The 24,856-nt window shown below is 42.5% G+C and overlaps 1 protein-coding gene across 1 annotated transcript; it reads left to right on the forward strand.

Annotated features, from left to right (window-relative positions):
- The first annotated feature begins 6,995 nt into the window (after window positions 1-6,995).
- Window positions 6,996-22,708, forward strand: TNFAIP3 (TNF alpha induced protein 3). Its single transcript, XM_063096966.1, has 9 exons — window positions 6,996-7,220; window positions 10,830-11,139; window positions 14,732-14,922; window positions 15,594-15,741; window positions 15,907-16,077; window positions 16,907-17,087; window positions 18,273-19,180; window positions 19,865-20,046; window positions 20,798-22,708. The coding sequence occupies exons 2-9, from the start codon at window positions 10,845-10,847 to the stop codon at window positions 21,080-21,082; spliced, it is 2,361 nt and encodes a 786-aa protein (XP_062953036.1). The 5' UTR covers window positions 6,996-7,220; window positions 10,830-10,844; the 3' UTR covers window positions 21,083-22,708.
- Window positions 22,709-24,856: the final 2,148 nt, after the last annotated feature.

Below are 24,856 nucleotides of genomic sequence, written 5' to 3' on the forward strand. Positions count from 1 at the left end.
TTCCAAGGTTGGTAAACTAGTAAGTGGCAGAGCCAAGCTTTGAACCCAACAGACTTGATTCAAACCCTGTACTCAGATCTCTGTATTAAATGTTATCCACTGGAATATTTATTCATATGTAATTTTCTTGGTGGAGCCATAGAAGGATAAAATGTTGGAGTTGCAATGACTCTTAGGGAACAGTGCCTCCAAATATTTCATTTTACGAGTGAGCAAAATGAGGCCAAATCAAGAAGGGAAAAAATAATCTCTTAATCTCTTGGCTTAGCTGAAAGTTCCAGCATTTTTCCTAAAGTTTTTCAAAATGATTTCTATAAGAATTTGTAATTTAAAGGCAAATTTTTAAAAAAGTCTAAAAACAGGTATTAGAAGCTTTAAGGCTTGGAGTAAACGATCATTAGTTTAAAAGGTTATTTACATTTTATTGTGGTGAGTTTTTCACTTAAATCATCTGATTTGGCTCCAGAAAGGCACTTTGAAAACACAGCAGCATCCAGAGTTCTACACTGATAGTTCAGTTATCACAAAGAAAACTAGTGTAGCTAAGGAATAAAACATAACAGTCTATGCATTTCTGAATAATCATAATTAAAATGCCTGGGGCCAGGAATTTTTCAACCACCCAAGAAGTACAATAATTTTCCTGAAGTTCAAAGCCAAGGATGTATATACAAAGTAAGTTCTTTCATAAATTTTTTTTAAAAATCTCAAATCCCACATTTGCTCAAGTTTGGATGTTTGACATCATTGAGAATCAACCAAAAACTGTTTGGTTCAACCAGAGAACCCAAGAATCAACCATGAATGCCTCAAAAATCAAGACATTTCTTCTTACAGGTTTATTCCAGAGCTGAAATGTAACAAGTTGAGGTTTTTGGAGGGGGGGGGCACAGGGGGTACTTCTACAAAATATCATGAAAGTCACTTGTTTCAAGAGAAAATTACATTTCATTCTAGAAATGAAGCATAATGCTAAGTTTTAAGGACAAAATTTTAAACATAAGAAAATTACATTTCATTCTAGAGATGAAACGTAAGGCTAAATTTCAAGGACTTTATTAGAATATAACCAATTTTAAAAAGTAAGAGCTTTTTTCCAATTATATAAAACAAACGTGAAATTCATATTTTTGTGTATGATAAGCTCATTTACAAATAAATTAAAAAGTTAAAGTGCATGAAAAACATTTTAAAACTTTAAATATTCATATGGAAAAATATCTGACTTCACTATAAACAAAAGAATAATAAACGTACATAAACATAAGTATGAAATATACCTGAAAGTTGTCTGGTTAGTTCAGTTGATTAGAGCAGGATGCTGATAACACCAAGGTCCAAGGTTCGATCCCTGTACTGGACAGCCAAAAAAATAATTAAAATTACAACAAACGAGTAAACATACTTGGCAGAGGGTTGGTGTGTATCTGCCTTGCTATATTTATCCATTCAGATAAGGAAGAGGAAAATGACTGGTCTGGTTCATCTCAGAGACAAACGCTTTTATTTACAGCCAGACTATTTTCTTCGTCAATGAGGTAAGTTTTACTTAGAGACACTTAGTAGTATGTTTAGGGACTTTAAATTTAAAAGGGTACCTCTTCTTTTCTGGTCTTCTTTTTATTCCCTAACCTACACAAAAAGATAAATCACTTCATGGGATTAACCCAATATTTAGCCTCAGTAAACTGAATTGATATGTTCGAGCTCCCAAAATACTATATTTTCTCAATATTATGACAATTTTTTTTAACATTTTAAAATTTCTAACATAATGATTAGTTTTTAAAAATCATGTAAAAACACTCAAATGCCAGGCAATGAAGTGAGGTGGTTCTCATTGCCCGTGCGTTTGCAAGCTTGGAAATGTACATAGAAAAGGTACCTATTTATTCACTCAATTGTTTCATTCACTTAACAAATTCTGATTTACTGAGTGCCTACTATGTGCCAGGTACACTTCTGGGCATAGAGGATACAATGGTGAACAATGATAGGCAAAAATTCTGCTCTCAAAGAATTTCTAGTGGGGAAAGACAGATAATAAACAATTAGATCAATAAATAAAGAATTTTCGGTTGTGATCCGGAAGTGGTATAGTCAGGGAGGTTTCTCTGATTAAATGACATTAGAGCAGAAAGCTGAGTGCTGAGCAGTTGGGAGGGCAGTCCCTTCAGAGAAAATAGTTAAGTGCAAGGGTCCTAAGGCAACAGGCCTAAAATCAGCATAATAAAGGAACATCAAGCCTCACCCTGTTCCATTATTTTCATTTCTAACTCAACAAGAAGTTCAATGTAACTTAAATTTGGATTCCTACTTGTTGAATAAATATCTTTCAAAAGATACATTGTGATGCTGCATTAAAATAAAAGAGGAAAACAGAACAAAAGTGCATAGAAATATTCTAAGTGACGCTCGTGTTCATCATTAGAGGAACGGCTGCTCTTACTTCGTTTCTGGTAAAGCAAGAACCAAGGGCCTTTTTGATCCCCACTTAGAGATGAAGCCGTTTAGATATAGGCCAACCTTCATGTTTAAAGTTTCAGACAGCACCAAATTCTTTTCCAAGCTAAAATAGGAACATGTCATTGAACAGAGCATCTTAAAGGACCATCTCTCAGTTTCCAGCAGACTTTCAAAAGAAACTTAAAGGAATATGTAATGTTTCTCCTAAAGCTCAGTCCTAAAGATCTAAATCACAAGAGCTGGATTACTGAAAATAGCCTATCAGAGCACTGCAATGCACAACTGTCAAACTGAGAAGAATCGTAAAACTCCAAGAAGCCCTAATATTAAACATGGATGGTGACAACGAAGAAAAAAGAGGAATGTAATCACATCAGTAAATGTAGGCTATTCTCAGTGAGTAAAAGAAGGAATATGTGTACATTTAATACAGTGAAATTGTTTCCACCACCCCCCATGTTGTTATTAACAACCACGGACTCTCAGAATCATGGAATTTCCATGGTTTAAGCTCTAGGGAATTCTGGTTTCTATAGGAATGTTTTCTCAAGAAACATAATACAATAACACCTTGCAATCTGTTGCAAAAAATGAACATGAATTACCTTATTACCCAGTCCTAGAAAACAGATCCCAGAAAGAACAAAAGCCAAAATCCCTTTTTTGTGCAGATGAAGGCTGGGGGGGCTGGGGGGGCGGGGGGGGGGGCGTGGCAAGGAAACACGATAATGAAGACCCTCAACTGGACTGAGGGGGATTGAGGGACAAATGAAGGGAACAGGAAAGTGTCAAAGGCAAATTTTCACAATATCTCGCACAATTCCAAGTAATAGGAACCAATTCATCTCAGCTAACATCCAGCAACTACTGAAACCAACAGTACACGCCAGTTGGTTCCTAATAAACCCCATTTCAGGGCTTTTGACATTGTTCATATTTGGTCATTAATAGCAGCCTCCACAGAAACAGAAATGAAACCACAAATTGAATATTTATATTCATGATGTAAAGAAAAATTACTTTGCCAAGTGTTTCAGCCAAGTGTTGACAGGAATTAAACCAGCATTTACTGGAGCAATGAATGTTCTAACAAGTTTTAAATTTCAGCATCTCATGCTTTCAAGCACAGTGGGACAAAAGGAGCTGTACTTGGCATTAAAACAACTGCCTGCCTACCAGTGGAGGGTCTTTGTTCCTGTTACTAGTGACTCACTGGGTTACTTCAGTCGTCCCTCCACCATGGTGGGGCTTAGTTTCTCCATTCATCCTAGATAATACCTGTAAAGGATCTGAGGTCCCTAGATAAGAAGTGGCATTTCAGTAGAACTTGGTGTTCATATGATGATGAAATCTGTGACGTCACTGTTCCAGTTCTCACTGCAGTTATAGTCCACAATGAGCTTCTCTTGTATTCTCTGAACCACCCTCGTAGTGACCTTGAAAGTGCAAACATTACTCTTTAGTAATCTCCAAGTTGAGCCAAGGGTTATTAAAATTTGAAGCAGGATTCAAAGCAACTCTGTAATAACTAAACTGCCATACTTACACAAGGATATTTCAGAATACAGTATGTTTAATATGAATCTGCCTTTTCAATAGAGCTCAATGCTGGGAAAACGAGTGGGAGGTGTAATTGTACAACAGAGACAAAATGTCCAATTTTAGTTTGACCCACGATTGCCATGCCCTGGAGTTTTGTACACTCTCAGGAAGACACCATCACTGATTCTTGAGTACAAACAGCTCATGAACTCATTGGGGTTGAGCTTGGTCCCCTTCCCACTTGTCACATCCACCTCTCTTTAATGGGGTTTCTCCTGCTCCCCACTGTCTAGGGATGCACATCTTTTTCATGGCGTGGTATAAGCATACAGGCTGCAGGCACAGTCCCACAGATGACTATTTAATTCCAAGAGGTCACATGTGCTCATTGAATGACGTGTGAACACTGGCGCCACAGGTAAAATGGCACATGATTTAGGAATTCTCCAAAACACTCCACATAACTAGAATTCCTTTTTCCTCTAATAAGGAGATACATTTTTTCTATGTGTCCAGTAGATGTTGATAAATATACCTTCTTCTTTGCAGAGTTTTGTCCATCTTGACAAGGTCTATAGCAGAAATTAAAGTCCCTTTCAAGGCTTTTGGACACTCTACAAGTATATCTCTTTGTTTTCAGTTCATTTAACAAATCTGCCCAAATTTTATATCCCTTTTGTTCAAAAGGAGTCACTCTTCCTACACTTTCCCCTTCTCTTCAAGCCTTTCCTTCTGATTTACCAGCCAGAAAATTCTTACCACAGTCCAAATGTTAAGTACTAGAAAAGGAAAAGCTGAGTGTAAACCAAACAGAGCCCTGACTTAGAAAGTGGAAAGAACACTAAAAAATAGGGAAGGGCAGGAGTGGTATGCCTCCTGACTGAGCCCACCACTTGGGCTTGGGAGGGGCGGGGAGGAATTCACAAGCTCAGTGGAAGAGCTATGGGAAATGGAGGGCTTCAGAACACTCTTGCATCTGACTGCTATTATCATGTCCCAAATCCTGGTGGGCAAGACGGCAATCAGAAGTGTTACATATGAGCACGGCCCTTCAGGCTTGTCGCTCCTCCTTATTGCATTCCTGCTCATCCTACCAGGCAGCAAGACACGAGCCAGAAAGGGGCAATGGAAGCTGCAGGATGAGTTGATGGGTCGGGGCCAGACAGAAATGAGAGAGAGCAGGCCAAGTCTGCTCACAAAGGAGAGCCAGGGGAGAGTGGTCTGAGGATTGACATTCTGCCCAGGGTGTTCTTTAACACATAGGCCATTCTGACTCTCAAGCCCACATTCTGCCCAGGGCCCTGTTTGGCTAAGTGACTGTGGTGTGTTTGTGAGGCTGGGGGCCAGTGTATCAACAGAGCCCCTCAGACTTTAAGTCTTATAGGAACTTACTGGAGGGGAATGATTGAATAGTTGAGGCTTATCAGTATGGGCTTTGAAGTGAGACCACCTAGTTCCAGTGGCAGCTCTGTCACTTACTGGTTGTGTAGACTTCAAGCAAATAGCTTAAGCTTCTTAAGCTTAATATATAAACATATATAAGCATACAGTAAATACTCCATAAATGTCACTTGGTATGACTATCCATTGTTTGAGCAATAATAGCTGAAAACATTTGTGAATGAAAAAAGGACAAATAACAGAAGATTTGGGGTTGGAAAAAATGCCAGCCATCGGTTTAAAAACACCAGGATCAGCCTTGGGACTGTGGCCACTACTGACTCTGCTCTAAGTCTCTATTTGCCAAAAAACAAAAAACAAACAAAAATAACCCACCCCCCACCCAGCCCTCACTCCAGCCTCTGCAGGTCTTTACTAGGGCTGCGAGGAGCATACATTTTTAATTCAAAACTTGCAATATATGGCGGGACAAGTATTCTTAAGTGTATTTAAGGGGACAATGGTCCAGAATATTTCGATCTGGTCTAGTTTAGCCATACTAGGAAATGGGCCAACGGGCTCAGAGGGCAGCAAAGCAGTAAAAGCGCCCTAAGGCCCCTCCCAGCACAGCTCATGCGCCTCCGCTGCCCAGGTGGCTGGCACCTGTTTCCACCTGACTCACCCCTCTGGATGAGGGGCAGCGCAGGGCAGCTAGCACCAGATAGGAGGCCGGGGGTGGGGGGGGATAATTAGCAACTGGCACCCTGGGGTGAACTAATTATCAACACCTGATAGCCTTAGGGAGACAGGTAAGCCCGGTAATGGACTAGAAGTGGTTTCTAAACTGAAACGCTACTTGAATGCGATGCCACCTTGTCGCTTAGTGTGCAGAAGTAGAGAAGGTAAGGGCGGGGGCTGTTCCGATTCCTAATTTTATCTAGGACTGGCCTTGCCCCTGCAAAGCCTAAGGCCGCGGGGCCGCGGGGTCTGACGCCACCTGGGACCTCCATCGCAGTCGGGGCTCCCGGGCTGGCAGAAATGATGGGGCTGCGGACCGTGGTGTCACTGCTTCTTTTTCTCGAAATCCCCTCCCGGGCCCTGTCTAGGGCTGTCCCCTAGGGTCTCGTCACGTGCGCAGTCTAAACTTTTCAAACCCGGCTCGAGACCTGCGTTCCGGGCGCCCGGGTGCTTTTTAGGGTTTTCTTTCTTATTTATTTCCCTTCTTCTCCACAGTTGATGATTTTCTGCAGAAAAACGCTGCGAAAAAGAACCGATTTCATTTCCAGTTCCCATCACTGCGATTTCCACATGGATGTGACGTTGGGCCCAGCTTCCGAAATGCCCAGGTGACTCACACGGGGACACCCCGGGGCGGGGCGCAGGAGTTTCTCGGGGCGGTCGGCGGGGCGGGGCCAAGCGGCCAGGCCCTCGGCACGCCCTACGCCCCCTGGCGGCCGAGACACGGGTCGCGGCTCCCGGCGCCAGGCCGGGCGTCACGTGACTGGAAAGTCCCTGGGTGGAAATCCCCGGGCTGCCCGCCCGCCCGCCCGCCCGCGGTACAACTGAAAGCCAAAACAGCAAAGTGCGCAGTCTGCAGACTTCTGGCGGGCCGAGCGCAGGGAACCAGGAGCCCGCGGGGGCGGAGCGGCAAGTGCGGCCGCTGGGAGAGATCACACCCCCGGCCGGCCCGGCCCGCGAGCGACCCCGAGCCCCGGCGTGCATGGGGCACCGCCTCCACCCGGCCCCGGCTCCGACTCCGACTCCTGCCTGCAGCGCGCGCCTGTCCTGACCGGGACTTGGGACTTTGGGAACGGATCGCGCGGCCCGGAGAGGTAACCACCGCGCCTGCCCTGCCGTCTGCCCCGGGCTCACCGCGGGCAAGGGCTGCGGGTGCGTCCTGGGGGGCTGGCCTCTCTACCTGGCGTTGGATTTGCAGCGCTCCTGCAGGGGAGTTTGTTGGCCGTTTGTGCCCGTGCTGGGAGTTGAGGTTGTCCCGCCAGATGTCGCGGTGACAGCCCTGGATTCCTCCAGCCAGCTGTTCCTCGCAGATAATGCAGACAACTTAAGCTGCAGCTGCCTGGTGAAGAGTCGCCCCTCGGGCCGCTTGGTTGGGTGGTCGTTGGTGCTTTGCTCCTTTTCGTGTTTTGTTTTGTTTTTATTTGGAATCAAGCGCTGCATGCGCATGGCCACGTAGACCTTGCAGAAGCGCTGTGGCTGCGTCTTCCCAGATTGTGCAGAACCAGCTCATCGGGGGTGGGGTGTCGCTCGAGCCACTGGATGCGGCGGGGATGAGGGGCTTCAGTCCGCTAACCTTCTCAGGGACGGCTTCCAGACTACTCAGCGGTCTGTGCAGGGGGATGGGGTCAGGGCAAGAGGTTCATCTTTTTCACTTGCAGCAGTGTCTAAGCGAAGTATGCATGCAGAGGTGGCCTGCCTTTGGGGGGCTCCACTTTAGGAGCGATCTGCAGGCCCCTGCTCCAGCCTCTACCCCACAGTCAGACTGTCTTTGTCAGCCCGGGTCGTCCCACATCCTGCCACCTGGCCTCTCAGGAAAGCAGTGGTATTAAGTAAGGAAGAAGCTCAGCTCTTTTTGAGCCCGCTCTGTTTTCAGTTCTCACTGCCTCTGATCTTTCCTTGGAAAGCCAGTCTGGTCAAGTGTCCCAGGGCAGCATTTTGGGAGAACCATTGTTAAAGAGTCTTCTGGACCTCCACCTAATGTCCCAGATTATTGAGCAGCCAGTTGGTGCTCCATTTTCATTGTCTAAAATGCTTCTTTGATTGTGTGTGTGTGTGTGTGTGTGTGTGTGTGTGTGTGTGTGTGTGTGTGTGTGTGTGTGTGTGTGTGTGTGTGTGTGTGTGTGTGTGTGTGTGTGTGTGTGTGTGTGTGTGTGTGTGTGTGTGTGATTCTTTGTGCAATTTTTGAATTTTTAGAGAGGTACTTCCCCCAAAATTGGATGAGGTATTTGTTGATAAATAATTCATAAATTTCCACGTCGCTGACAAAAATGTCTGCCCAGCATGGAAAAATAAAATAAGGGAGGAAAGACTTTGAGCGATGAATAAGTTCTGTAGAATCTCATTGATCCTAGTAACAAAAATCGGGAATTTACCTTTAAATAAGGCAGTGCATTAACAAGTATAAAAATATTTGTTAAGAGTAATATTGTAGTTTTTTCCCCATGGGACATTACAATCATATGTCAGGAAAAAAATTATTTTTTAATCTTAAGTGTGCAGAAGTCCAACCCTAGAAACTTGGGCAGTGAGTTTTGATTTACTTTAAGCAGGCAGTTTTGCAGGCTGTGCAAGGCTAAACCTATGAATGAGGCTACCCTGGGCTATCGAATATTGACATTTGCATGTCTTGCATATGATTTACAGCTCTCACTATTTTAGATCTTTGCTGAAAGATCTTTAGGTCCAGAAGAGAAAAAAATAGAAGAGTCAGAAAAGCAAACAGGCAACACCAGTTTGTTTAAAATCTTTCCACTGCCCATTTGTTTCCATCTGAGAGCAGCAGGTACTGTAGATCAGATGTGGTGTTGTGGGAATAGCAAGGGGCAAGTACTGGAAGACCTGGCTTCTAGGCAGAGTTCAGCTTCTGTGGGACCTGAGCAGGTTGTACCTTCAATGCCTTAGCTGCATTGTGGTTGTATGGATTTCAAGGAGGGAAATAAGGTCATCTTTAATTTTTAGCCCTAGCATCAAGCATGGTAACTGGCCTTCAGGAGGTGATCAGGCAGTGCTTGTTGGGTGGATGGATGAATGTGTAGGTGGGTGAATGTCATTGTAGGTGGGAAGAGACTTTTGCAATGCCACAAAGGAGAAGCGTGTGTGGTATTTTTGTCCCTTCATTGCATCCGTAGTCCTGCTATGATTTTGCCTTATTCCACCTGAAAGAAATATTTGACATCAAAGGAGAGATCACCATCTGATCCAAAGAATGACTTCTCTCAAGCTTTTACCAACAATCAGATTAGGAATCCCAATCCAAAACTACCACCAGAAAACTCCTCAGGAGCAACCTCAGGAACCCCTAGTCCAACCTCTCTCCTTTGAGTGGGCCGTGAAAATTTAGACCACATTATCAATGGCTTTAAGAGAGCCTAGACCCACCCACGAGTGGCTCCCCTAATATCTAGGTTTCTTCTCCCCCCTCTTACATAGGTTTAACATCTTTTTCAACTAGGGGGTTGCTCCGGCAAACAGGATGATGCAGGAGTGGGATTAATAATCAGTATGAAACTTCCTAGAGAATATCTGTGTTCTGAAATCCTCTTCATCTTGTTGGAAATTAGGATGTGTGACAAAGCACCCTACTAAGGGCTGGTGAATCAAAGGTGGCTCTCGAGCAGCTCCGCACTGTCGGCATGGGTTAGAGATGCTGGCCTTTGCCGCACCGTTCTTTCTTTTGTCCCTAGTGGCCTCCTGGCTGAAACTTCTTTCCTTGTCTGCTTCTAGACTTTCATCTGCTCCACCAGTTGACTGTGCATTAAGATTTCAGGGTAAAGGACAGGGTGGAAAGGCATCTGCCTGTTGGTACCTGGAGGGTAATGATAAAATGTTTTTGGCAGTTGAGTTGAAATAGTTGAGCTCCTATGTCTGCTCTGGGAAGTGCAGAATTTATTGCTCTATTACTGTTAATCTGTTTCTTATTCTGATGTTGTCAAGTTCCGTGGCAAGGTTCTGAAGGAATGCCATTTGCTCTTTAAATTGCAAAGCGTCTTGCTGGAAATAGGCTTTTTTGGTTGGTTATAAAACATTCGGTTTTTAACTCTTTATAAACATTATAATAAACTTCATGAATAAACCATTTACAAATACTTCTCTTTGGAGCTAAAGAGGAAACACCAGCCAGCAGCCTAGATGACAGCATAAAATTACAGGAATTTTATAAAATACGTAATGATCTTCCAGCACAGGGAGGAAGTGCTTAAAAGAGATAAATGAAGATTTTGCCCAAGAGGAAGGATTGCTCGGTGGTGGTCTTATGCGAGGAGCTGCAGACTTGTCAGGGCTACGTTGTACCTTTAACTGGCATTCTTCGGTACTCCTAAAATCCAGCAGCTGTTGCAGAGTGGCCTGGGAATGAAATGGGAGCTTAAGTTGGTTCTCGGGAGCAGTACCTATTGCTGACAGACAAGCTTGGCTCCCTGACAAACATTATTGAAAACACAGGTTATTCCCCTCCTCCTCAGTGCCCACTCTCCGCCTTCCTTCTCTTGTTTAGACTAATCCTTAAAAGTGATGTAAGTTAAAACAGTCCAGTGTGAGTTAATCTTTGGGGCCGGCTCGTATCCTGGGAGTAGAGGTGACTAAGATCTTTTGCCTACAAATTAGGGTAATGACAAGATCAAACACTGGGGTTTCCTGCAGGCAGGTATATAGGAGTAGTATCAAAGTCAGGCTAACGGAATGGGTTTTTTCCCCCTCCTTTTCAGGTGTTCTCAAGCACAATGGCTGAGCAACTCCTTCCTCAGGCTTTGTATTTGAGCAATATGCGGAAAGCTGTGAAGATAAGAGAGAGAACTCCAGAGGATATTTTTAAACCTACCAATGGGATCATTCATCATTTTAAAACCATGCACCGATACACACTGGAAATGTTCAGAACTTGCCAGTTTTGTCCACAGTTTCGAGAGATCATCCACAAAGCTCTCATCGACAGAAACATCCAGGCTTCCCTAGAAAGTCAGAAGAAGCTCAACTGGTGTCGAGAAGTCAGGAAGCTTGTGGCACTGAAAACAAATGGTAAGACCTGCTCTGTCACACTACTTTTGTCTGGGGATTGGCTCTGAGGGTGCTGGGACCCCATTCATGAAGTTTTAGTAGCACCAGCCTGAACTCAAATCTCTTGAGATGCCTTAGTATAGAAACTCTATAAGGGGCATGCGATAAAAGCAAGCTTGTATGGTAAATACTTTTATTAAGGATATTTTCTAAATGTATGTGTTAGAGCGCAGGAGTGCATTGAGGGTTGGGGAATGCCTTTCTAAATACCATGGCCCAGTTAGGTGACCTATGTTTCTGTTTAATCATCTGTAAAATACCCTTCCCTGGCCAGTAATGGAAATATTAAAAGGCTTTTAAGTTCAGAAAGACAGCATGGTGTGAAAACTGGTATTACTGTTGTTTCCTACTGTGATTAGAAAATGCGTGTGATGTCCTTACACTTCTTTCCTTGGTGGCATTTTGGGGGTTAACCAGTGAATGGCTGTTGAGGACATGAGGAGCTCCTTTTGTCTCTTCCTCCCTTACATAGGTTCTGTTGAAAAATGGAATAGAAAGATATTTGAGATTTTTAGCATGGATTTTAGATCTCTACTTTATTACTTTTAGGGATTCCTGGTCGGGGCCGACCCCGTGGCGCACTCAGGAGAGTGCAGCGCTGGGAGCACGGCAGTGCTCCCGCCGCGGGTTCGGATCCTATATAAGGATGGCCGGTGTGCTCACTGGCTGAGCGCAGTGCAGCCGGTCACAAAAACAAAAACAAAAAAGAAAAAGAAAAAAAAAGGGGGATTCCTGGTCACTGAATTTCTTCCTGTCTATGCCTTTCCATCCTTTACCACTAGTAGCTATTTCCTATTCCAAGCTTTACTACTTTGTTTTTTGATCATTTTCATTAAGTAAGAGTATGTACATCAACAAAAACATCCAAGCATAACTGTTTAATGCAGGTACAAAATTCTACTTTATGAATGTAGATAATTATTATAAGCAAGTATACTGTACAAGATCAATTAAATGCTTATAGTCTAGGTAAAAGCAAGAATCTCAAGTCCTTATATCAGTGACAGTCCTAAACCACCCTCATCAAAAATAATACATCCAAGAGCAGAAAATTCTTGTTGACAATGATTATGATAAGCACATTAATTTAACTTAATTGGTACATTAACTTTGTCTATTTTTGACGTGGGTAGCTTAGAGTAATTTGTAGACATGTTTTGTTTGTTTCTTTGTTTTGATTCTGCGGGCTCTTATACATTACCTCAACATCTTGCCTATATTTATGAAGTATAGACTCTTAGAAACACAGGGAGAAAGAAAACTGGAGATAGCTGTGGTCTGCATTGTTCATGGCATTAAATCAAGTGATGCATAGAAGTAGGTAATTGTGTTAAGTCATCACAAGGGTTTTGTATGCCTGACAGTTTATGGTTTTAAACCTTGCCCATTTTGTTACAAAAAAGAGATGGAGTCAATTTTGGGACAGTTGAAAACAAAGAGATTCTGGTGAATTAGAAATGTGGTAGCAAGGGGAAAACTCTATTATCATTAACAGAATTAACTGACATTTTGCTTTATTTCCTTAAGAAAGGAAATGTTCTATTTCCTTAAGAAAAAAATGAAATGTAAACAGTAAACACTTATTTTGCAAATATTGTTTAATTCAACAAGGATTCGTACTACAAATGAAATTATGAAAGCTATTGCATTTTGATGTTTTCTGGGAAATAAGGATTTTTAGTCTCGGAATCCTTTTTTCCCATTAAATTTTTTTGTTTGTTTTAACATGTACATATTTGTGGAGTATGGTGTGTTGTTGCGATGCATGCATATACTGCACAATGATTCACTTAAGGTAGATAGCATAGTTTTTTAGCCATTAGTCTATCTCCCCACTTTTAAGAAAATTCCTTAAAATTCGGGAAAAGGAAGAAGATATATTTAAGGTAGGAGGGGAAGGACTTTTCTTCTCTGATTTTTATTAGCACCCCCCCCCCTTTTTTTTTATCGTTCTCCCTGTAGGAAGGTTCTTCAAAGTCAGTGGTCTGGGGAGGGGGTGATTCAGAAGTTTGCATTTGAGGATATGAGACTGCGATGAATGAGGAAGGGAGTAGGTGGCATAAAATTGAAACTTCATGTGAAAAATTCCAGCGTCTATTGGCTGCAGCGATTTCACTTGTATAATGAGTAGCCCTATTCCAGCTCACCCTGACCACACCCACTGGGAAAGTCCAGGGTGCACTTCACAGTTTAAATGTCTACACACGAGAACAAAAAGTACAATAGCTGTTGCTCAATTGCTAGTCAAATAACTTCGCACTGGGGAATTCCAGATGTTACTTAGGGAATTTTATACTGGTGCATCTCAATAAAGAACTGAAAGTTAGCACAAGAAGAAGAAAAAAAGTCTTATCTTTGCTCTAGATTTTGCAAAGGGGAAATTTCAACAGAATGCAATCGTTGCCACACTTCTGCCAAGGCACAAGTCTTGAGCGAGCCTTTTTTTTCATTTGTTTGAAAACTTAGCTAGTTTCTCTAAGCGTGTAAATGGAAGGAATACTGGCTGTGGTTATATATTTGAGGATTTTTATTGTTTTTGTTTTTATTTTAACAGTTTGACTATCATTAAAATTTGATAAAATTTCAAATAGCTTTATTGCCCTAATTATAGAGTAATATAAGAAAACAGTTTAACTTTTCTTTATAAAAACTATTTTGTGCTTGCCAAAGGATTTTAAGGAGTTAACATTTTTTGTATTAAACGTTCCCCCAAAATGTTTATTGTTTGTGGGTTGAAAAAAATGCTGTCTATTGAACTATGAGTATTAACGTGGAAAAGTCACAAATTAATGGAATAAAATCAGACCTGTGTCTTTCTCAAAATGCCAGCTCTAAACACTGAATTATTTTAAAATGTAGTGCTTTTTAGCTTTTAAAAAGGACTTTATAATTGCTAACAGGCAGGTTCAGAGAAGGCATTTCTGGGGACCAGAGCTGGCAGGTCATAGGTAATTTGGTGCTGTCCACCTCACTTTACAAACCAGGAGAGGAAACTCCCAGGTCCCAAAAGCTAAAGTGGAATGGTCAAGTCATTTACCACTGAGTCATAGCCAGACCGTCCCTGTCTAGTAAACGTAGCCATGCCTGCTTCCTGGTTTGTGCATGTTGCTCTTGTGTGTTCGTCCTTGGAGTTAGAGAGCAATGGTACTAGTGCCTTAGCAGCAAATCAAGGAATGTTACAAAGGGAAGGGCACCTTAGAGATCATAATCCAGTGCCCTCATTTCATAAAGAGAAGAAATACCAAGAGAACTTAAGGAATTTTCCCCCAGGTCCCCTAAACTAGTTAGGAGCAGAGCCCACCTAGAACCAAGGTCCCCTGGCTGCCTTTACCTTGTTGGTGTCATAGAATAAAAAAGAGGAATGAAAAGAATTACTTAAGGCTGTCATCACCTTGTGAAATGTTACCAGTTGGCCCTTCACTAAGAAATTAAACCCAATTAACCCATTCCATCCCCTAGGATAGCAGCAGGGCTAGTGTATTCTGAAAACCTACGCTGGGCCTTCGATATGGATTTCTTGACATTACTTCTCTTTCCGTCCTTCTGTCCTCAGGTGATGGAAATTGCCTCATGCATGCAGCTTCTCAGTACATGTGGGGGGTCCAGGACACAGACTTGGTCCTGAGGAAGGCACTCTTCAGCACTCTCAAGGAGACAGACACACGCAACTTTAAGTTCCGCTGGCAACTGGAGTCTCTCAAGTCTCAGGAATTTGTGGAAACGGGGCTTTGCTATGACACTCGGGTAAGTTTTGATACCCCCTTAAGTATCTATTGACAGAACTCCATGGTGGATAAAGGGTACCCTGGGCCAGTCCATTCCCTCAAGGAGCATATGATTTACTAGGTTGCAGGAATTTGGCTAAGCAAAGTATATTCAATGGAAAACACCAGAAACCTCCTATGGGATTAGCCTGAGGTTTTGCCACTGCTTAGTGGCTTCTAGGTGGCAGGTTCCCAGCAGTGGATCTCTTTCCTTATCTTAGCAGAAGACCTTCTGATCAGGGCCTTTTCCTTTGGCCTGTTTTGTTGTTCTCTGTTTGATTGCCCTTAGCATGCATTACTGAACAGCCAATCAAATTAAAACATGTGCCTCACCATTCTCAGTCACAGCTTGGAATTTCTGTATACATTTGGATGAAGGGCTTCATTGTTATGCCTCATCAGGGATTTTTTTGAAAGTAGGTGCTGTCCCCATTCTGCTCCACTTCTGAGTTTGCCTTGTAGTGGAAAAAAGTAAAGGAAGAAAATCAAAACTGGGAAAAAAAAGTTGATCATTTGAATGATGATTTCAAGAAAAGGGGAAAAATAAGCTGAGTTATATAAATGAATAATTGCAGAATGATGTTGGAATGACTGTTTAATGCAGAGTCCATTCAGTCTTTTTTTTTTTCCCCTTTACCCCTCGCCCCTTAGAACTGGAATGATGAATGGGACAACCTCATCAAAATGGCATCCACAGACACACCAGCGGCCCAGAGCGGACTTCAGTACCATTCACTGGAAGAAATACACATATTTGTCCTTTGCAACATCCTCCGAAGGCCAATCATCATCATTTCAGGTGAGATGCCTGCAGATCATTGATTTGTATTTAAGTGCTTTTCAGTTTTAATGCTTTGGCTCTTAGGAAAAACCCACACTACCAAAGTCACGGGTAACAGTAGCTAAATGGAATTTGATGAAAGTCACCTGAGGGTCTTCTTTTTCTTTCTCTTTCCTTAAACAGATAAAATGCTGAGAAGTTTGGAATCAGGTTCAAATTTTGCCCCTTTGAAAGTGGGTGGAATTTACTTGCCTCTCCATTGGCCTGCCCAGGAATGCTACAGATTCCCCATCGTTCTCGGCTATGACAGCCAGCACTTTGTACCCTTAGTGACCCTGAAGGACAGTGGGCCTGGTGAGAAAACAGCATCAGTTCACATTTGTAACTTCTGTTAGATACTGGAACACTGGGGTTTGCTCTTTTGCTTCTTATTGAAATAGTCCTATTTAAGTATATTATTTTTATCTAAGTATATTATTCTGTCGTTTGCTTGGTTAGTAACAGTAATGCAATAGCAGTAATCATGATACCCCCATATCTGTTTGTGTATGTCTTGGGAAGTACTTTCAGCATGTTAATTGCAAGTAGAAGATATATGTATATATATTACTACTATTACTGTTATGAATACGTGATAAATTAAGGCACACAGAGCCCTTAATACAGTGCCTGGCATGGAGCAGGCTAATGTTCGTCAGGTTAGCTAATATTGTAATAGCTTCATGTGGAATAGGCACCATGCTAAGTACTTTAAGTACGTTATTTCATTTTATCCTCATAGCATCGCTGTGAGATGTAGGCATTGGTAGTCTTATTTTACAGATGAGGCAGTTGAAGCTCAGAGAGGTTAAATAACCTGCCTGATGTCACACAGCTTGATAGTGACAGAACCAGGGTTTGAACTCAGGTCAGTCTGATTCTAAAACATGGAAATTTAACCAGTAACATCAGCCTCCAGGCTGGTTAACATTCTGTGAGCTTCCCGGAAACACAATGCATTTTATATTACAGTTTAGCTCATTTTGTTTTCCCATTTGGGTTTAATTGTGGCTAGATAATACATTTCTATTTTTTAAAGTATATCCTTTCTACGTTTTCAAAATTTAATTATTATATATATTATCTTACATATAACTTCATTTAGTAGAATAATATTTTGCTTTTTGTTATTTTTTTCCCTCAGAAATCCGAGCTGTTCCACTTGTTAACAGAGACCGAGGAAGATTTGAAGACTTAAAAGTTCACTTTTTGACAGATCCAGAAAATGATATGAAGGAAAAGCTCTTAAAAGAGTACTTGATGGTGATAGAAATCCCAGTCCAAGGCTGGGACCATGGCACAACTCATCTGATTAATGCTGCAAAGTAAGCCGTTTATTTTTAGCTCTGTTCTTTGTCATCTGTAACTGTTTTGACATTAGCCACATAAGCTGCTGCCACCCCAGAGCTCAACAATAAAGTTATTTGCAGCCAGTTTCCTCCAATGTGAAACAAATTCAGAGCCATTTGCGTGAGTTAAAGAGGATCATTTAGGCAATACTAACTTTGTTTTCAAATGGAAACCAGTAATTTATCCATAATGATTTTCTTGGATATCCGAAGGCTGAGAGTCAAAATTATGGGTTTTGAAAGTGCATTTACATCAAGGATGGTTTTTTTAATTAATTAATTTTTTTTTTTTTTTTTTACTTGCTCTAGTACATACTAAAAAGATTAGCAAGTGAAAATTCTTGATGACAAAAGCCTTTTTTTCTCTTGGCTTCTTGGTAAGGACAAACACATCAGACAGAGACTAGGTTTTAGAATGCATATGACAGTTCATGATTTTGCCCCAGGGAAATGGGAGGACAACCCCAGAGTACACACTGTACAGGTATCCAATCTGTAAACACTGGCTTTATGTTAAATGGAGGCTAGTTTCTGAGAACACGAAATGCATAAGAGATGGCTGTAAGGACGTAAGAGAATCAGTTTCTCAAAATGGAGATTAGCAAATTACAGAGGATCCAAAAGGAAATAGTACCTCTGGATGTTACTCAGGGCAGTTTACTGTGATGGAGACCAGACACAAGCTCAAAATTAATAACAGCAAAATACACTTACAAAGTAGTTTGTACTGTAAAGTAGACTAGTCCCAGATGAGTAGTCTGAGTAATGTTTTACTAGAAATTTGATCTCTAAGAAGTTAGAAAGTGAGAGTGACATTTTAAAGGAGCAATAGAGTTGTAAGAGGTAGAGTCATCTCCAGAGTACCTTTTCTTTAGAATTGCCTGTAATTTGGGGTGGAACAAGACTGGCTAAATGAGATTGTGATTTTAAAAACAATGAAATCTTCTAACTTACGTCATATTTGACTCTAGAACATGTTAGAATACGTACTGGACCACGTTATGTTGGAAGTGCAAGCCCTTTATCATAGGCCTGCATTTCAGTGAGTGGTTATAAAGTCATTGCCGTAATCTACATTCTGAAAGTTTGTTCTCTGAGCTTATGACATAAAATCTTGGATATGATTTTGTGTAGTCTTACAGTTTTCCTTTTGGTCTTTAGGTTGGATGAAGCTAACTTACCAAAAGAAATAAACCTGGTAGATGATTATTTTGAACTTGTTCAGCACGAGTACAAGAAATGGCAGGAAAACAATGAGCAGGAGAGGAGAGAAATGCGTGCTCAGAATCCTTTGGAACCTTCCATGCCCCAGCTTTCTCTCATGGATGTAAAATGTGAAACGCCCAACTGTCCTTTCTTCATGTCCATCAACACCCAACCTTTATGCCATGAATGCTCAGAAAGACGGCAAAAGAATCAAAACAAACCCCCAAAGCTGAACTCCAGGCCAGGCCCTGAGGGGCTCCCTGGCATGGCGCTGGGGACCTCACGGGGAGACTTGGCCTGGAACCCTGAGGAGCCAGCCGGGGGGCCTCATTCGGCCCCACCAACAGCACCCAGCCTTTTCCTGTTCAGTGAGACCACCGCTATGAAGTGCAGGAGCCCTGGCTGCCCTTTCACGCTGAACGTGCAGCACAATGGATTTTGTGAGCGTTGCCACAATGCCCGGCAACTGAATGGCAGCCACACCGCAGACAACACGAGGCATTTAGACCCCGGTAAGTGCCAAGCCTGCCTCCGGGATGTCACCCGGACGTTTAATGGGATCTGCAGTACTTGCTTCAAAAGGACTACAGCAGAGCCCTCCTCCAACCTCAGTTCCAGCATCCCTGCCTCCTGTCATCAGCGGTCCAAGTCGGACCCCTCACACCTCAGCCGGAGTCTGTCCCCACACTCTTGCCACAGAGCCGGAAACGATGCCTCCTCTGGCTGCCTCTCTCAAGCCACACGGACTCCAGGGGACAGGACAGGGACAAGCAAGTGCAGAAAAGCTGGCTGCATGTACTTTGGGACTCCAGAAAACAAGGGCTTTTGCACGCTGTGTTTCATCGAGTACAGAGAAAACAAACGTGAGTGACATGATTGATTTCCTAGTGCAGCAGCTACTGTCCTTTATTCCTGGACTTTAAGAAGAGGAGTCCATGTGGGTAGTCAGGTAGAAGGGTGGAACCCTATGCTTTTCCACTGACTTGTACACGGGGACAGTCCTGGTGGTCTTTCCAGCCACACCTGCAGACAAAAGGCAAACTGATCTTAGGTCTCACATTCCCAAAACCGAAAAGTGCCCTATAGATAGAGTTCATGGAATTTGTTTTCATGAGGCCATTCGGTGTTTGGCATTTATGAGAATTAGACTTCTTTTGCAAACTTGACATAATAGGGAAATCTCAAAATCTGAAGAGTAGTAGTTGGAGAGAGGGAAATGTCCACTGTAAGACATTATTAGAAAACATTTGTGGTTTTGGAAATCTTGAAATTTGAAAGAAGGATGAGCAGTTAATGTCTGCTGTTTGTCCTGTTACTGTGACTGATCAGTGCTCCGTGTTCAAAGGGAGACATTTGTAAAGCCAAAGATGTTTCAATAATAGTATTTTTGGTTTTATTTTTTTTTCAAAATTTATAAAACGCTGGTCTCATCTGTAGTTGAGGCTGGCCTAATCTGTATTTGGAATTCGTTTATTTCTCTCATGTCAGTGTCTCTGCATCTGCGTGGTGACCGTATGTAGTACTGATTAGCATCAACTCTCTTGCAGATTTTGTCACTGCCTCAGGGAAAGCCAGTCCCACTGCCTCCAGGTTCCAGAACACCGTTACATGCCTGGGAAGGGAGTGTGGTACCCTTGGAAGCACCATGTTTGAAGGATACTGTCAGAAGTGTTTCATTGAGGCTCAGAACCAGAGACTTCATGAAGCCAAAAGGACTGAAGAGCAACTGGTGAGACATTTTGAGGAAGTCCCCCCTCCCAGGGTCAGGTCCTCCTTGCTGGAGCCATTTCTTACAACTGTGCCAGCAGGCTTTCCTCCCTGTTGGGTTGTGTCGCCTCATGATACAGGATTGTTAAAGAAATCTGCTGGAAGAACCTGGGGAAAAAGTCCACGTCACATGGCTTCCCAGGTTGGAAGTACTACTATTGATTTTCATGGCCTAACTATACTTTAGAATTCATTTTAAAAAGCAAATAAAATCAGCCATAGAATAAAACCTCCTCAAGACTCCAAAAAGCCAGATGATGATGAGAGGCTTTGATTTATAGCAAAAGCACAGACACCCAAAAGCAGACCTTCTTAAATAATCCTCCATCATGAGGAGAGAGAGGGTAGAGCCTCCCAGGTTGCCTCCACTTGATGGCATAGAAAAGCAAACTGGGTCTGATAGATGCTTCTCCAGTAGTTTATAGAACAATATTGAAGCTATCTAAAAAAGCGCAGCTGGTTACTAATCCCAACAGAACCAAGCTGGCCAAGTTTGCAGACCTCCATGTTGGGATTGGGGGTTCCTCTCAGTCTCCCTGGGGCCAGATTCCTTGAAAGGGAACATCTGGGAGAGCTCTGGCTCACAGATGACACGTGCACTATTATTCTCTTGCTCAGGCAAGGAAAACTTTTTGTAGAATCCAGTCAAATGAGCTCTCACTGTGCCCTTTCTGAGAAACGTGAGCAATGAGTTCTCTGTTCTTCCCACTCAGAGACTGAGCCAGCGCAGAAACGTGCCTCGTACTGCACAGAGTGCCTCAAGGCCCAAGTGTGCCCGGGCCTCCTGCAAGAACATCCTGGCCTGTCGCAGCGAGGAACTCTGCATGGAGTGCCAGCACCTTGGCCAGCGAGTGGGCCCGGGGATCCACCGGGGAGAGCCTGCTGCAGAAGAGTCCGCAAAACAGCGCTGCCGGGCCCCTGCCTGTGATCACTTCGGCAACACCAAGTGCAATGGCTACTGCAACGAGTGCTTTCAGTTCAAGCAGATGTATGGCTAATGGAAGACAGGTGGTCCAGCCCCACAAGGGGGGCCATGAGCTGCCAGCCAACCAACATGGTGCTATGCTCTAAACCCTTGATGCTGCTGGAGGGCAGTCCCTGCAACAGTGGGCTCCAGCGTGTCTGAGCAGGGGAGGAAAGACAAGCTCTTCGTGGTGCCTGTGATGCCTGAATTTGGTAACTGGGGAATGTTCCCAGGTGTCCTTAGAGCAAAGCTTGTGACCTGCAGTGGATGATGTGAGATTCAGCCGGGGCTCCTCCTCCTCCTCTCCAAGCAGAAGGTTGGGAGCCTCTTTGGACTTGGACCATGTGCTAGGGCTGGCTGTAGCCCCTGTACCCTGCTCGCCAGGACTGCTCCGCATCTTAAGAGAAAAGGGAAGAGACAGTCAGGTGGGGTGGGCAACCCACAGCCATGTATTCCACCTGCCCCCCATCAGCATTTCTCAGAAATGTGACGCTGAATCCCATGGCACAGGGGCCTCTGCATGAGGCTCAAGGAAGCTCAGGGAAAAGGGACAATCTTCAGAGAGTGTCAGTAGTTAGTGGTTTTTCCCTACTTACCTAGTTCCTTTCCTATGGATGCAGCAGAAAAGCAGGGTTATACATGACTGTGATTCTGAGGCTGCTGAGACTGAACAGGTTCACATTGAAAAGAAAACAAGCTGCTCTTTATAATATGCACATTTTAAAAATCGGAATTTTTTAGTGGGAAGACATGTAATTCTTTTGGTTATCATTGTCTTCACTTCTAAAAAGGTTCACTTGAACCAAGGTGTGTGTAAAAATGTGTACATATATAATATACCCTTATATTATGTATGAGGGACTTTTTATTATGTAATAATGCTGCAAGGTGTATTGGTTGTTGTTAGGGGTACCACCAAGTTGCATGAACTCAACCAACTGCCTTTTTAAAGGGAACTTTACAGTTTCCTGTGAGATTCACTTTATTTATTTTATCATGAACTTCAAGGTTATTTAAACGAAAATGTTTTTTTCTGATCTGATGGAAATGTTGCAATGTCTCTTTGAGATAATATTTGCTTCAGGTCATGTTATGGAGCCAGGCAAGCTCCTGCCCACACTGGCCAAGTTCGCCTCTTCAATACGCTTTGCTTGCCTCCCTAGGAAAGAAGGAATTGTATCGAGAGCAAATTTATTAAAATCTGACGCTGCTTCTTAGGAAACTCCAGCCATACAATAAGAAACAGCTCTCTGTTCTATAGGTGCCTCTGAGTATTCTACCTCCTCGGAGATAAGATAGGGAAGGAGAGGAGACAACATTGGGGATGGTCACAGGGAAAGATGTGGCCTTCCATGATGGTTTTATTTGCTGTGTTAACGATGCACCCAGTGATGCCCCAGTGTTGCGACACCAAAACCCAGTAACCAGGAATATGATGAAGTTTCCTTCTGTCATTGGCCTGCCGTTTCTCTGTGTGCTTTGTGTCACTCTCATACTTGCTTCAGAGAAAAAGAGGAGAAATACAATTTTTCCTGAGGTAAAGTCTGCCATTTTGGGGGTCTGGACTTACGACCTGAAAATATTTGCGATCCCTAACTATATAACCTTTCCTCTTATCTGACATGTTTTCCACTTGGCACTCTTTTTCTCAGACATAAAACTTCATAGTTTCTTTCTAAAGATGTTAAATAAACTTCAGTGTTTTCATCTAGTTGTTTTAAAGTTAATATCTTAATATTTTGTTATCAATATTTTCATTCTTAATGTGAAAAAAAATGTAATTATTTATACTTATTATAGAAAGTATTTGAAATTTGCACATTTAGTTGTCCCTGATAGAATGCTGTTTGGATTTCTTCAAGTTTTCCTAAATAATTGTAACTTTTCACAGGGGTATTACAAAATAAATTATTTAAGAACAAATTTTGATGTTTTCTATTGATGAATGCAGAAAGAAAAGATAGGCTCAAATATTAAGACCATGTTTCCCAAACAACTTTATTTTGATGTACACTTGGGCAATGGATACATCCCTTACCTGTGTATAGTAAGGTAGCTTTTAAAAATAATAACTGCATGAGGGTAGAGTGTATACTGAAGCACAGGCCTCAGGTTTAATGAGGGCACTGAGATGGGAGTGGGAAAGCCTGCCGTGCCTGCTTCAATGGGATGCCAAGTCCCTGTGCTCCTCCGAAAGTTCCTGCTCGAAGCCTTTATAAAGTTGTAAAAGACAAATGAAGAAGGAGGATGAGAGAGAGACAGGAAAGAAAGAGAGAGAGGGATGAAGGAACACTGATTTAAGATTTCCTAAGTCAGATGCATCAGGAGAGGTGGCACCACCAGAACTGGGAGGTCATAAAATGACGCTTTTTTCCACCTGCCAGCCTCTATCCCCTCCTCCCCTCCAATGCAAATGTATCCACAGAGGATTGATTTAGGAGGATCTCCTAGATCTTTTTTGGGTTTTTTTAAGCTCTCCAGGTGATTTTGATGATAAGCCAGATTTTAGAGCTACACTTTTTAAAAATCACAATTTTTTTTAATTTGTAAAAAATCTTAACATTCCAAAAAGGAGAAAATATCATAATGAATCCCCATATATCCATCAACTAGTTTCACCAATTATCAATGTTCTACTGAATTGTTTCATGTATCACCCCCCCTTTTTTTTATTTGCTGGACTATTTGAAAGCAAATCCCAAATATTGTGTCCTCGCAACCACAAATACTTTAGTGTGCATCTCTAATTGATAAGAATGTGTTCTTTTTCCATAGTCACCATGACTACACCTAGCTAAATTATTTTATTCTTTAATATAATCGTCCAAATCCCTAGTATGTATTCTAATTTCTCAGATTGTCCACTATGCGAGACAAAGTCCTACTGCTTTTGATCATTAATGTTTCTTAAGGCTCTTTTAGTCTGTAAGATTCTCTTTTAATTTTTCATGGTATTAATTTGTTAGAGCAATTGAGTCGTTTGTTCTGTAGACTATCCCACATTCTGGATTTGGCTGGTTGCTTCCTTGTGGTGTCATTTGGCTTGTTTCTCCGTATTTCTTAGATTCTGGTTCAAGAGGCAGGAATCGTTTGCAGTGGTGCTGTGTGTTCCATGGAATTCCATCCTGTGTGAGCCATGAGTGCTTGCCCAGAGGAATCAGAAAGTCCCAAAATGGACCTCCTCCCTTTTTCTCCATCTCCCTCCATCTCTCAGCCAGCCTTAAAATTACAATTCTTCAATCAGCGTAATGAACAGAAGCATTTGACCATAAGTCATCAACATTTCCAAAATAGGAAGTGACTTACAATTAGCAAATTATCTCTGACTCAGAAGTATGGCACATAGACAGGGAAACAGAGCAGGTTTAGAGGCCATCGAGGGAGCCGGTCACAGCAGGACTACAATTTGCAGCTGTAGATGGACCTCTGGGGCTGGGAACCCTGTAAAGTATGTGTACACGGTGTGAACACTGTTATTATGGCCCATAACTCTCCTCACTCTCAAAGAAATTGATGACTTCCCAAAAGCCAAAGAGCCTAGGGATTTGAGGGCAGAAAAATAAAGCTTGGGAAGAACTGGTTTTGTTTCAGCTTGTGCAGATATTCACTCCCAACACTGCAGAATACTACCTTTATTCCACCTGGGGGTGGAAGTTCATCTCATCTGCAATTGAACTCATAATATTTCATGTCTACTCTTCTTTCCTTGCCCAAGGAAGGGCATTATCATCTTTCTAGCCTCCTGTAGATTTTTACCCTACCTCCCACACCCGAACATCAGTGGAATGGATCTCCAAAATGTCTCTCC

The sequence above is a fragment of the Cynocephalus volans genome, chromosome 5 (assembly GCF_027409185.1).
Source record: "Cynocephalus volans isolate mCynVol1 chromosome 5, mCynVol1.pri, whole genome shotgun sequence".
NCBI lineage: Eukaryota > Metazoa > Chordata > Mammalia > Dermoptera > Cynocephalidae > Cynocephalus > Cynocephalus volans.